The sequence below is a fragment of the Danio rerio genome, chromosome 17 (genome assembly GCF_049306965.1).
Source record: "Danio rerio strain Tuebingen ecotype United States chromosome 17, GRCz12tu, whole genome shotgun sequence".
NCBI lineage: Eukaryota > Metazoa > Chordata > Actinopteri > Cypriniformes > Danionidae > Danio > Danio rerio.
This window is the reverse complement of record NC_133192.1, coordinates 9,899,743-9,912,595: the sequence shown is the minus strand read 5'-3', so window position 1 is coordinate 9,912,595 and position 12,853 is coordinate 9,899,743. Positions and strand designations below refer to the sequence as shown.

The window sequence follows — 12,853 nt, the reverse complement described above, 5'->3', positions numbered from 1 at the left end:
AGGTAAGTTAGGATTATTTCCCAGCAAGTTAAAGTGATGGATAAAAAAATAAATAAACCTTGTTATTCCATGATAAAATGGTTATGATTATTGTGGGCTGGGACAGGAGAAGGGGAAACCCTAAATTTATTATTTAAAAGTTTCAATTATACTTTTGTTATTGTTCCTGCCAATCCTAGACTGGTCGGGACGTAACAAACTGTATATAATTTTTTGGCATTAAAGGGTTAGTTCATGTTGGATAAATGCCATTACCTGACTGTTTTCTCCTTCATTAAACAGCGTGGGTAGATTCTGTTCTTTGGGAACCGACGACACGTGACCTAAAGCATATGTGTCCACCTGCTCCTGAAAGACACAAGTGATCCACATTAAACTTCAGAAACATTAAAGAAATGAGAAGCAGATGAGAGCTGAACACACCTCTTTGGGCAGTGCAGACTCTTCTGAATCAGTGGTGGAGCTGCTGAAAGTCGCAGGCCAAGAGGGTCCATCAGTTCCTGCCCCACACCCCTCGTCTCCTGTTTGCTCTGTATCTGACGGCACAGACACTGCAGTCCCATCACTGTTTATACTGCAACACAGAAGAGCATTGTGGCTGTAAGTCAATGTGATCAATGCTTTTGTAGGATGGAATCGGTGTGAAGTCTCTATTACTGACCTGTAATAGAGGAATTTGGAGAGGATGGCCTTCTCGTTCCAGTGCTCTTTACTTTTCTTCTTTCTCTGCCACTTTTGGTCTATAAGACGCTGGTAAAACTCCTTCAGCCACGTCCAGTCATTAGTCTAGAAAGCAGACGCAATAATATATTCATTTTAAATAATATTTAGGATGGTACTATGCACACTATTAACACTTTAAAAGGCATATATAAATGTTATACTACTATAAGGGTGCTTTCACACCTGTGAATCGATTCAGTTGTTCCGAAACAGAGATTACAATTGTTACATTGTTGCTATTTGCTCTTGGAGCGGTTCGCTTTCACACTGCAAAGTTTCTAAACGGACCAAAAGAGCTAAAACAAGTCACGTGCGAGTAAACTCTCCTTACATTGGTCAGAGTGTCACGGTTTATTTTGCAGCGTCACGCCTAGCTGTCAGGAGAGGTGGTGGTTTGGTGGTGATTGACAAGGTGCGTGCGCGCGACATGTCTGAGGAGAGACGCGGTGGGGAGGGGTGAGAAGGGTGCGCGACGATGCCTATTTGAGGGAGGGAGACGCAAGATTACCGGGAGATCATCACTCGTTTGCGGGCATCCGGAGACTCGCGAAACTTCCCGCCCTACTCATAACTCTCTCTTCATATAGCCGTAAGCCTATTACATATGCATAAAACACTGTGATATAACCGCGCTCGGATCGGATCGCTTTCTCACTGCAATCGAACCGCTCCAGGGTTCGTTTCAATCGAGCCGAGACCACCTCACTCAAGCGATCTTGGAGCGATTACTTTGGCGCGGAACAGAGCGCGATTGCCCTGTTCACATATGCCACTCGAACCGCGCTAACTAGGCAAACGAGACACGTTCCGAAACAAAAGTGTAAAACTCAGCAGTGTGCTTTAGGAATTGGTGGATTGTCCTTTAAAGGTAAAATGGAGATGCAGGGGCCTGAATGAAATCTAGGGCCAGATTTAGTGAACAATGCAAATTAGCATGAAAGCCTAAAAAGTCTAAAATAGAGCAGATCAGTGTGGAAATTTCTGGAGATGATTTACTGGCAACATGCAAATTAAAGAACAACGACGTAACATCTTATTTACATATCAACCAATGTAATAGAAAAAGCACAATGCAAATCAGAGCTTTGGAACATAAGAAGACCCTATGCTTATTATCTGAGGAAAAGAAATACTTCTATATAGCAACCACCATATTGTCCATACCTTTTTTTTTTTTTTTTTTTTTTGGAAAAATGTGCAGTTACAAAAAAAAGAAAGCATTATAAACTGACGCTGGGAATTTGGTAATATATGTCAAATTTAAGAAACCTGACATGGCTTAAAAACTCAGTTTTATATTTAAGAGAGCTTAAAGTCTGCATGAAATCAAAATGTAAAATATTTATTTTGCTAGTGCATGTTAGTCTTAAGGTGAACATTAATCTGTGCAAATCTGGAAAGAAAAAAAACTGTCTGTTTCTCAATTCCAAGAACGCAGAGAAAGGACTCAATTCATCTTTATTTCTTTAGTGCTTTTAAAATGTAGATTGTGTCAAAGCAGCTTAACATAGAAGTTCTAGTAAATTGACCCCGCATTATCGGGAAGGCCTTTCTGGCCAAGTTACCTCGGGAGAACGAACAAATGAACAGAGAACTCGTCCTTTTAGGAATGAGATGCTGCGTGCTTGCTGATGGTCACATGATCTTCGCGCGTTTAAACAGAAAATTATTTAAACATTACATACAACGATCCCTTTTGTGAAAAAAAAAAAAAAAAAAAAAAATATATATATATATATATATATATATATATATATATATATATATATATATATATACACATACACACACAAATATATATATATATATATATATATATATATATATATATATATATATATATATATGCACAAAAGCCTTACAAAAACTCTTTGCACAATACAATTATAACCAATTTTAATATAAATTTCAGCAAATAAACACTCTTAATGCGTTTATGCCTTTATAAATATTTTCTTATTAATATTTACTTTCACCTTCTCATGTAGGAAAACTCCTAAGATAAATAAGTTATATCATTGAACTTTAACAATAAACGGTTATAAAATGCTGCACTTCCCACCTCCGTTATATAGCCTTATTTATATATAATTACTTCTGGAGCTTTCAGAGTTTTGTACTGCGCTCAAGTCTGCATCAGTGCATCCTCAATATCAAGAATGCATCAGGGCTTTGTCAAGCGTCCTCTGTTCTTGTGGTCTAGAGTTTTGGAGCTGAACTTTGGTGGTTGATGACACAAGGACAGAAGATCGCTTAAGAACGCATAATGAGAAACAGCCTGTTTGTTTTGGTAATCTTTAATCCAAATCTGGCCATTTGCTTCCACTCTGAAACAACAGTCAATCTCTGACGGTGTCAGTTTGGTGGCTTCGATGAAATGTGCTTAGCCCCGCCCCTCCATTACTTTGCTGTGAGTGATTGGTAGAAAGCAAAAACCCCACCCCCCTACTCTATATTTTACTCTTTGGTTGGAATTAAGTCATCATAGCTAAAGTACTGTAATTAGGTAATGGCTCAATACAGATAAACGGAAGATTGCAAACGTTAGTAAATTTTATTGTGACTCCTTCAAATACAATTGCTTCTGAAAGGGTAACTGTAGCAACAAATGCACATTCAATAAGGTCAGACACAAAAACAACTGCTCATCATGCCTTTTCAGCACTAATTCCTCACTGTGCGTATTTAGTAAATCCTGAAAAAAATCTGTTTGTGCTGGTGCAAGCTGTTAATATGGCCCTTAGTCCAGCTATAGAAATAAGTCCCTTTTTCCAGTTACCTGTGATGACCTCATGAAGAGCTCCTGAATGTCCAGTTCGTCCAACAGTAAAGTGCTGCCAACTCTATGAACAGCCATGCTGACATGAGATTTACTGTACGGGATCTTCAGAAGCTTCTTGATGTTCTGATAAGTAAAATAATAATAATAAATTATTGTAAACTATATATATATATATATATATATATATATATATATACACACACACACAAAAATACTGTTATGTTATGAAATATTACTGCAATTTAAAATAAGTTGACATTTTGAATAGATTTTAACATTGTTTTTTTTCCTGTAATGTCAAAGCTTAATTTTCAGCATCATTATTCCAGTTTTCAGTGTCACATTCTAATATTCAGAAATTAAATATGCTGATTAATATATATATATATATATATATATATATATATATATATATATATATATATATATATATATATATATGTGTGTGTGTGTGTGTGTGTGTGTGTGTGTGTGTGTGTGTGTGTGTGTATATATATATATATATATATATATATATATATATATATATATATATATATATATATATATATATATATAATATTTTTTTTTTCTTACTAAAGCCAAAAACAGCTAATTATATTGTAAATAAATAATTTAATTAAGTATTTATTATATGACCTATCTAAAATCTCACACAACTGCTTTACATGGGTTAACAACATCCAGTTATATTATTTGTCATTATACAAAAATATGATCAGAAAATACCTTTAAAATTTATCCTCTGACTTGACCACATTAGAAAGGCATTTAATAACCAAGCGGAATGCTGTATTCATTGTGTCATATACACATACCAATATAACATACTCACCTCTGAATCAGACACAACATCGACATCATCACCTATACAGTCAATGAAGTCAAACGCCATCCCAAAACTACAATCAAAAATAAATGGCATAATTATAACAAGAATCATTAATAAATAATTACATTCTTAATTAGTTGCCATTTTAAGTCTTAATACTATAACTTAGTTTGTATGATCACTTACTCTTTTCTACATTTTAACGAATAAAGGTGAGATTAAGTGTGCAGTTATTACATTTTTACATAAATAGATCTATAGAATTATGATGAAACATAATTTCTTATTATTAATATTTTGACATTTTTACAAACGTTATTTAAAGCATTAAAGTGTACTCTTCTTGCATTTAATATGTTTCTATTTCTATAAACATTTGTAAGTGTACTTTACTTGCATTTTAATACGTTTCTATGTCTACAAAAATGTATACCTCACCTATAAATGATTAATTCATCAGTCATACCTGGAGAAGGGTTTGCTTTTCCGGCTGGACCCGAGTATGGTGGTCCCTGCGGGTCCCAGCTGAGCATTTTCGCGCAGCCAGTTTGCTGGTGGCAGCTTGAGGTCGGTCTTCTCTTGTAGTAATGCATAGGAGGAGGGAGGAGGAGCAGCCGAATACTTCACTACTGCACGACTCTTCACTTCATTGTTGCCCAGACAAATAACCCCCTCCTTTAACACAAATACATTGCATATACAACAATTATATTGCTAGATGTCACATTTATACATATTTGGAGAGAGAAGTTAGTTTCTTTCTCTTTTCCTATATACTGCATTTTAAAAGACTGGATTAAAAAGCTGTAAAAAGTTATTTTATCTGGAAAATATTTACTAAAAATACCTCTATCTTTCTTTCTTTTCAGGTAACAGCTTACATTCTCAAATTAAATTACACATTGATTGAATTTTATTAACGTCTACCCCCTCACGTTAATTAAAAAAAATATTAATTATTGTTGTACACTGTTACAAAAATGTGAGTTTTTGCAGCTATATCCCATCTAGATTTAGAATTTAATTTTTTTCTTATTTTGCTTATATCAGACTTTTATTTTGAAATGCGTGTGCGACAACTGAACTTTTCCTCACCCTAACCCCTGTTTACAGTATTTGACGTTTTTACTCTGTAATATTACTATCATTTGATAAATTTTGTTAAATGACAGCAATAAAGTATTGTTTACTTGTAAGTCTTGGTGATTTTCTTATGATTTATCTGTCACTACTTGTGTATGTTAACAAATAAAAACAAATGAATTATAATTCCTAAAATTATCGCGGCTTGATGACTATGTACAAAAGTGGGTCCCATGGCCAAACTAGTTGAGAACCACTGATCTAGATCAGTTTCTCAACTGGTGGTGGGTCGCGGGAACATTTTCTGTGGGTCGCAGAGTGTGTGGTCAAAAAACAACAAATGTTTCATTTTTACCTTGTTTTGCTTATACAAGACTTTTATTTTGAAATATGCGAGTGACAACTGTACCGATTGACATGTGAAATTTCATTTAATTATAGCAACAAATAAGTCGAAGCGCAAGAACGACCCCGAATATGTAAAGTATGGATTTACATATATTGATGAAAAAAAAAGGCTTAAAACCTCAGGGTGTCATATGTAGTGATCTGCGCTCACAAGAGCACTTTTAGAAACCAAACATTTTTAATTTGTAATATTTCTATTATTTGAGATATTTTGTTTAATGACAATAATAAAATATTGTTTATTTGTAAGTCTAAGTGATTTTCTTATGATTTATCTGTCACTACTTGTGTATGTTAACAAATACATACAAATTAATTATAATTCCTAAAATTATATTATAGTTCCTAAAAATTTGGGTCGCGGCTCGATGACCATGTAAAAATGTGGGTCCCATGGCCAAACCAGTTAAGAACCACTGATCTAGATTATACCATAAACATTATTTAGCATAAACACAAACACACACACGTTTGTCTTTGAGAAAAGTGGGTACACTACATAGGTTTCCATTCATTTTATACTGTTCAAACCGTATATTGTATTGTCCTCACCCACCCTACCCCTAAACCCAACCATCACAGAAGACTGTGTGCAGCTTTACTCTCTGAATAAACTCACCCTGTGGGATTTATAAGCTTTTTGAGAAATGAGGACGTCAGCAATGGCCTCATATTTCATCACATTTTTGTAATACCTGTGTTATACCTATATCATTATACAGATTTGTGTCCTGATGTGTCACAAAAACATGTACACACACACACACAAACAATGCAACAGGCCAAACAGAAATGCTGCAGTGTGCCAGCAGGCATCGTCTTACTCTACTGCGAGTCTCTTACAGTGTTGAATTATTATGTTAAAGTAACACAGAGACTGTATAGCAGACCTGTTTGTTGTCCTCAGAGCTGCTGTGTTCCTCCTCCTGTCTAAGATCTGTGTCTGTCTTATCCTGAGAGCTCATATTCAGCACACTCATCCATCCAGAAGCTCCACAAAACCACGAATCACGCAAAGGTAACGTTTAAAACACACACACAGTCGAATATTCTTCCACTTATAGACCAAAACTGATCATAAATTTACCATATTAACAACATGCATCATCACATCCACTACAGCACTACACAGAACAGCATGTCGCTTCTTTAAATATCTCCAGCGTTTTATGCTAAATGTCGATATTTTTGTGACATATCCACGTCTGTCAGGTTAATCGATCACGCCTCGCTCATTGTACAAACACAAATAAACGGTGTTTTCGACAGAAAATCCAATGTCTTGTCAGCTGGAAGCTTCTCTCAGAGCACTCCAAACTTACTGTGCCTCTCACCCGGAAGTGGTCGTGACGTCACATCGCCACTTTCTAGAAAAGAGTAGAAACGTGTAGTAGAACTGTGTAAACAAATTCATAGTCTTACATTTAAGGCTTATTCGAATATATTGATGTTTTCATATTATATCAGCTGCATATGTTATGTACGTTTGCATTTAAAATCATATTTAGACGATGTGTTTTAAATATATAATAATGGAGGGTAATATTCCCTTCCCTATAATATATATTTAAAACGCATAGTCTAAATATGTTTACAATATAAACAAGAGATATTTTCAATATAATGAAATCTATTATTAGATATATTTCAATTTTTGTGAGTTCAGTTCTATTGTATGCATTTATTTAATTAATACACATCACGGCACGACTAATGTTATACTACTATATAAAACGACTGCGACTGTAAAAAAATGCAAAGGCTCGTAAAAGTGCTACTGTGTTTTTAACAACAATACCGTTTTACACAAAAGGAATATAGGCTGTTAATTATACAGAAAGTAACGTTATTCTCATAAATATTGGCTCGTTTATGGTATTTTAAATCATATATATGATATGAGATATTTTTGATTTCTCCACATGTATGTGATTATGTTTGTTGGTTTATTTTCACCGCACAGCTGTGTCGGAATGGCGTGTATGTGTGTGTGTGTGTGTGTGTGTGTGTGTGTGTGTGTGTGTGTTTTCTGTTTCCATGGTTACAGAATCACAGCTCTCACCTGAGTTCACCTACAGGCCGTCGCGTCATAAACGTTTGGAGAAATACTACAGTTTACTGTTCAAATTAAAACTCACGCAATGAGTAAAGGAGGCAAAAGATACTTTAATAAGAACAAGAGTGTAAACTGGGTAAGATAACCGCACTTTAACTCTTTTTTTCTTTCTTTCCAGACGCAGTTTACGTCATCAGAACTTGATTAGCCTCATTTGGTAGTAACTTTTTGTCAAGTTTCGTTCATGAACGCAACGTTTATTCAAAATGACCCAGTCTCATTTAAAAAAATAAAATTTTAACGTTTTTAATTATTTTATTTGTTTACTTTTAATGTTACGTTCCCGAAATAAAAGGTTATAGCCTAACGCATTTAAACGTTAAGAAACAGCATTTCTATAACATATCAAGAACTTTAACAAAACGTTTTGATAATATATTAGTTATGTTAAAACGTAAGTTAAAGTAAAACTTTCAGTAAAAGTTTCTGGACTTTATTAATGTTCTCAAAATGTTAGCACAAAAATATATACATTTGTGGTTTTTAAGAAATAGGCATTGAGAAATTATTTTTCCAACACATCATTTTACATTGTACTTTAAATAAAGATTAGGTAACACTATTTCGATGGTCCCTATTGCACATTTTGTTGACTAAAAGTTGCATTGCAACTGCATGCCAATTAATTCTCATTTGAGTAGTAGACGGTCTGCTTATATCTGCTGATAATGGTCCTTCAACAGAAATTTATCTGACTTTAAGAAACTTTGCAAGTACATTACAAGTCAACTTTACAAGTCAACTTACACTAACCCCAACCCCAACCATAACAGTCCACTAATAATCTAATGAGAATATAGGAGCCATATTACTTTATAATATAACGTCTTGGGCTCTGCATGTCTGTCCAAGCCACCAGCGCGTCACAAATTCAAAGGACCCTCACTGCCTCTCTAGCAACTTTAGGAAGAATCTGGAAGTCGCTATAGAGAATTAGTTGGCATGTAGATGCAATGTAACTTAAACTCAACAAAATGCATTAAACAGCATACTCCAACACACTTATGCTGCGGTCACACTGGGCTTTTCCTCCCATAGACTTCCATTCATAGGCACACAAATGCGTCAGACCGGAAGAGCAGGGTCATGCATCAAGTTTCGCAGGTTGCTGCTGTGTAAAGTTCAAGCTTGGTGAACTCTGACCTGCGAAATCGCCTCACTTGACTGCGTGAGACCAATCGAGTATCAAAACATGACCTTTCCGGACAGAAATTTAAAACATGGAGCAATCGCTCGCTTTTTTATTGACTAATCATCTTGTTTAATCCCACCCCTTTTCGCAGCTCCACATGACAGGATTTCACACGCACAAACTCTAGTGTGACCGCAGCTTTACCTGTAGGTTTATAACAAGCCTAAAGGACTCAATTTGTTAGATCAGGTGTGTTTAATTAGGTTTGGAACTAAACTGTGCAGGGCTGCGGCCCTCCAGGAATTGAGTTTGACATCCCTGCATTAAAGGGACCATCAAAATAAAGTATATCATAGATTCCATGACGATATTTTGTAAATTTCCTACAGTAGATATATCAAAACTAAATGTTTGGTTTGTAATATGTATTGCTTAGTACTTCAATCAGAAAACACATTTTTAAAAAATATTTTTTCAATATTTAGATTTTTTTAACACTCATGTTCCAGATATTCAAAGTTGTCCGTATTTGCACATATTGTCCTATCCTAATCCTAAAACATTTTTTTTGTGGTCTATGCTTATTTAAATTTTTGTTAGCTGAGTTGATTATTTGACCAGTCTGTCTGCACTTATTTTCCAGTTTGTCCACACTGGTTTTTCACAAACCGAACAGACACATCATCTTTGCACCAGCACAGGTTCAGCACTGGCACATGCTGTTTCTCAACCACTGACACCATCAGAGCAGCGATATCCCAAAGTATTTATCAATCCTGAGAAGGTAAGATACTATAATTCATTCATTAATTTTCTTTTCGGCTTAGTCCCTTTATTAATCTGGGGTCGCCACAGAGGAATGAACTGCCAACTTATCCAGCATATGTTTTACGTATGTGGATGCCCTTCCAGCTGAAACCCATCATTGGAAAACATCCATACACACTCATTCACATACATGGACAATTTTAGCTTACCCAACTCACATCTAGTGCATGTCTTCACCGGAACACCCAGAGGAAACCCACACAAACACGAGGAGAACATGCAAACTCCACACAGAAACGCCAACTGACCCAGCCGAGGCTCGAACCAGCGACTTTCTTGCTGTAAGGCGATTGTGCTACCCACTGCACCACCATGCTGCCCACAAGCTACTATAATGAAGTAACATAATGCCTCGGAGGAAACAAATGTTTTCAAACTAATTAAATGATTAATTTCAATTGCAAAGGGAGAGAACACTAGGTGCCGCTTTACAACAGAGTCTCATTAGTAAACTTAAGGTAATGCATTAACAAAAATCTAATGAGACATATCTACTGAACTTAATTAGCTATGAGCTCTATAAAATAAAACCGCCATGGCTTTTTAATGAGTTCTCAAATGTCAGCAGAAAATGAGCATCGCCTAAGATTAAGTTGTTTTCATTGTCAGATTATTTTATTTATGTTAACATATGAGGTATGTTGATGTACTTCCAACTGAAACAGAATTTTAAGTAGGGGGCGGGGCTTTCTTTTTATGCATATTTTTCTCATTGCATACTAACAGTAAGAGGGGCGTGGTTAAGACTACTGCAGCTGAAGCTGTCAAACTGGCGTCAACAGTGAAGAACCGCATTTGATTGAAGATAACAAAATAATTGTTTTTTTTTTATTGGATTCACTTGCTCAAGTAATTGTTTACCTAAATAATAACAATGTGTGCTGGCAAAATGAACTTTAAGGCTCAGTTTTACAAACAGGGCTTATATTAAGCCAGGACAAGGCCTTAGTTAAATTAAACTATTTAAGCCACATTCATAAACAAATAGCCTTAGAAAAATATATTACTGGTGTGCACCTGGAGACAAAAAAAATGGCACTGACGTATTTTTAGACATCTCACCGCAAGTTATTTTGAGTTGAGACAGCTCAAACATGCAATTTAATCTGGACTAGCCTTAAACCTTGTTTGTGAAACCGGGGTAAGACTTTTAAGTATTCAGTGCTCTGATGAACACCACTGCCAATACAAGTCTTTAAAAGGGACCTATTATGCAAAAATCACTTTTATAAAGGGTTTAAAAACAGTTGTGTGGCAACAGTCTGTGAATATAACCAGCTTCTAATGGTAAAACAGTATTAATTCTATTTTTTATAATCACACTTTTTAAAAAAAGTCTGCAGAAACACTTTGATTGACCTTCTCCCTTTGTATATGTCATCAGAGGGGGAAAGCCCCTCCCACAAGCAATGATCTCTCCTCATTAGCATAGGACAATAATCTTGTCTTTGAATCTGCCACTATGCTGACACAGAGGCATTTGTAGCCCCGCCCTCTTTTTAAAAGAGCACAATGTCATTTGAATTTAAAGCAACAGTCACCAAAATGGCACAATTAGGATCAAACCTAAAAGGGGCAGTTTCAAAGAGTTATAAAACATTATTTGTTGTGTATTTTGAGCTGAAACTTCACATACACACTCTAGAGACATCTGAGACTTTATATTACATCTTTGAAAAAAGGGTATGTTAGGTAGTTTGAATAATAAGTAATCTTTCAATACATTTTATAACAATTATGAGCACATATATTACCACAATAAATTGCATTATTGAATACAGGCATGTCAGTTTACAACACAGTAACCATAATAGTACTATATGTCTATTTACACATTCATTTACCAGATTCTGCTATAAATTAATGTTTACTGCACTCATTTTTTTTAAAGAAACATACCCTGAGTGTTTTGTTGTTGATGTCACAGAAAACAATGGGCAGAGAATATCCATTATCCATGCATGATAACCGCACAGCACTGCAGCAATGTATTGATGTATATGACCAGGTGAGTTTGTCACTATATAATACAATGAAGAGTGATTATGCCTATTATATTTTCATATATACGTTTATGTGTGTGTTCATAAAGGGTTCAGGCCGTAAGAAATGTCTGGATGAGCGTCGCCAGCATAACTCTCATTACAGCCTGCGCCATCATCATCATGGCACCCCGAGTCTGGTTACTGCAGTAAAGTGGGAAGACTCAGTTTATCAGAAGGACTTCCTGCCCAGACAGCAAATAGAGAGCAGAGAGGACAAAATCAGAAGGCGTTTCCCTAGAGATCACTCGGCGAGGTCTCAGGTGAACGCTGCGGCTCAGGCTGATCAGTGTTTTATGTGGTTTGGGAGGGATGACGCTAAACAGTTCACTCCTTTAAGTGTACTAGCAGACGCTAACCACTCATTAACTACCTGAATCAGAGACGGTCCGAACACAGTTAATGATTATGACACTGCAAAGGAATCTCTTAATAAGTGTGCTATTTGACCAGCAGAGGTCAGTGTGCTCATTGTTAATATTGTGCTTGCACCGTCATAAAATCTGAAGGGTTTCATTCTGTAAAGTGTTAAATGACATATACAGTGTATTATGACAACAGAAACTTAGTCAGAATTTGTTATTTTTGTTAGTTTCAGGGTGATTATAATGAAATAAATAAAAACGTTACACTTACAACAATTTAATTACTTGAAATAAAATAAACATATATATATATATATATATATATATATATATATATATATATATATATATATATATATATATATATATATATATATCTTCTTGCTGTGAGGCGACCTACAGCGCCACTGCTTTTAAATACATATAAAAAATCATATCATATCAAATAAATAATATGATTTATTTAAACCCTTATGTTGTAAAATAACAAATATTGTAAAGTATATAAGTATGGGAGGCGCAGTCGCGCACTGGGTAGCGAT

At 35.3% G+C, this 12,853-nt stretch overlaps 2 protein-coding genes across 4 annotated transcripts in view; one reads left to right on the top strand and one right to left on the bottom strand.

Annotated features, from left to right (window-relative positions):
* The window catches only part of edrf1 (erythroid differentiation regulatory factor 1), a 38,042-nt gene extending 30,889 nt beyond the window's left edge, over positions 1–7,153 (bottom strand). For all 3 annotated transcript variants that reach the window (XR_012393235.1, XM_021467293.3, XM_689672.11), the window contains exons 1-7: positions 6,719–7,153; positions 4,804–5,012; positions 4,341–4,407; positions 3,503–3,628; positions 662–786; positions 424–574; positions 256–348 (exon numbers count right to left, since the gene is read on the bottom strand). Coding sequence is in view for 2 of the 3 variants with exons in the window: in XM_021467293.3 (XP_021322968.1) it covers positions 256–348; positions 424–574; positions 662–786; positions 3,503–3,628; positions 4,341–4,407; positions 4,804–5,012; positions 6,719–6,808 (861 nt within the window). In the remaining variant the exon portion in view is untranslated. The remainder of the gene's footprint in view (positions 1–255; positions 349–423; positions 575–661; positions 787–3,502; positions 3,629–4,340; positions 4,408–4,803; positions 5,013–6,718) is intronic.
* Positions 7,154–7,883: 730 nt separating this feature from the next.
* On the top strand, positions 7,884–12,574 carry tex36 (testis expressed 36). The gene is made up of 4 exons (NM_001327922.1): positions 7,884–8,020; positions 9,720–9,860; positions 11,832–11,912; positions 11,997–12,574. Exons 1-4 carry the CDS (start codon positions 7,970–7,972, stop codon positions 12,321–12,323), a joined length of 600 nt encoding a protein of 199 aa, NP_001314851.1. The 5' UTR covers positions 7,884–7,969; the 3' UTR covers positions 12,324–12,574.
* Positions 12,575–12,853: the final 279 nt, after the last annotated feature.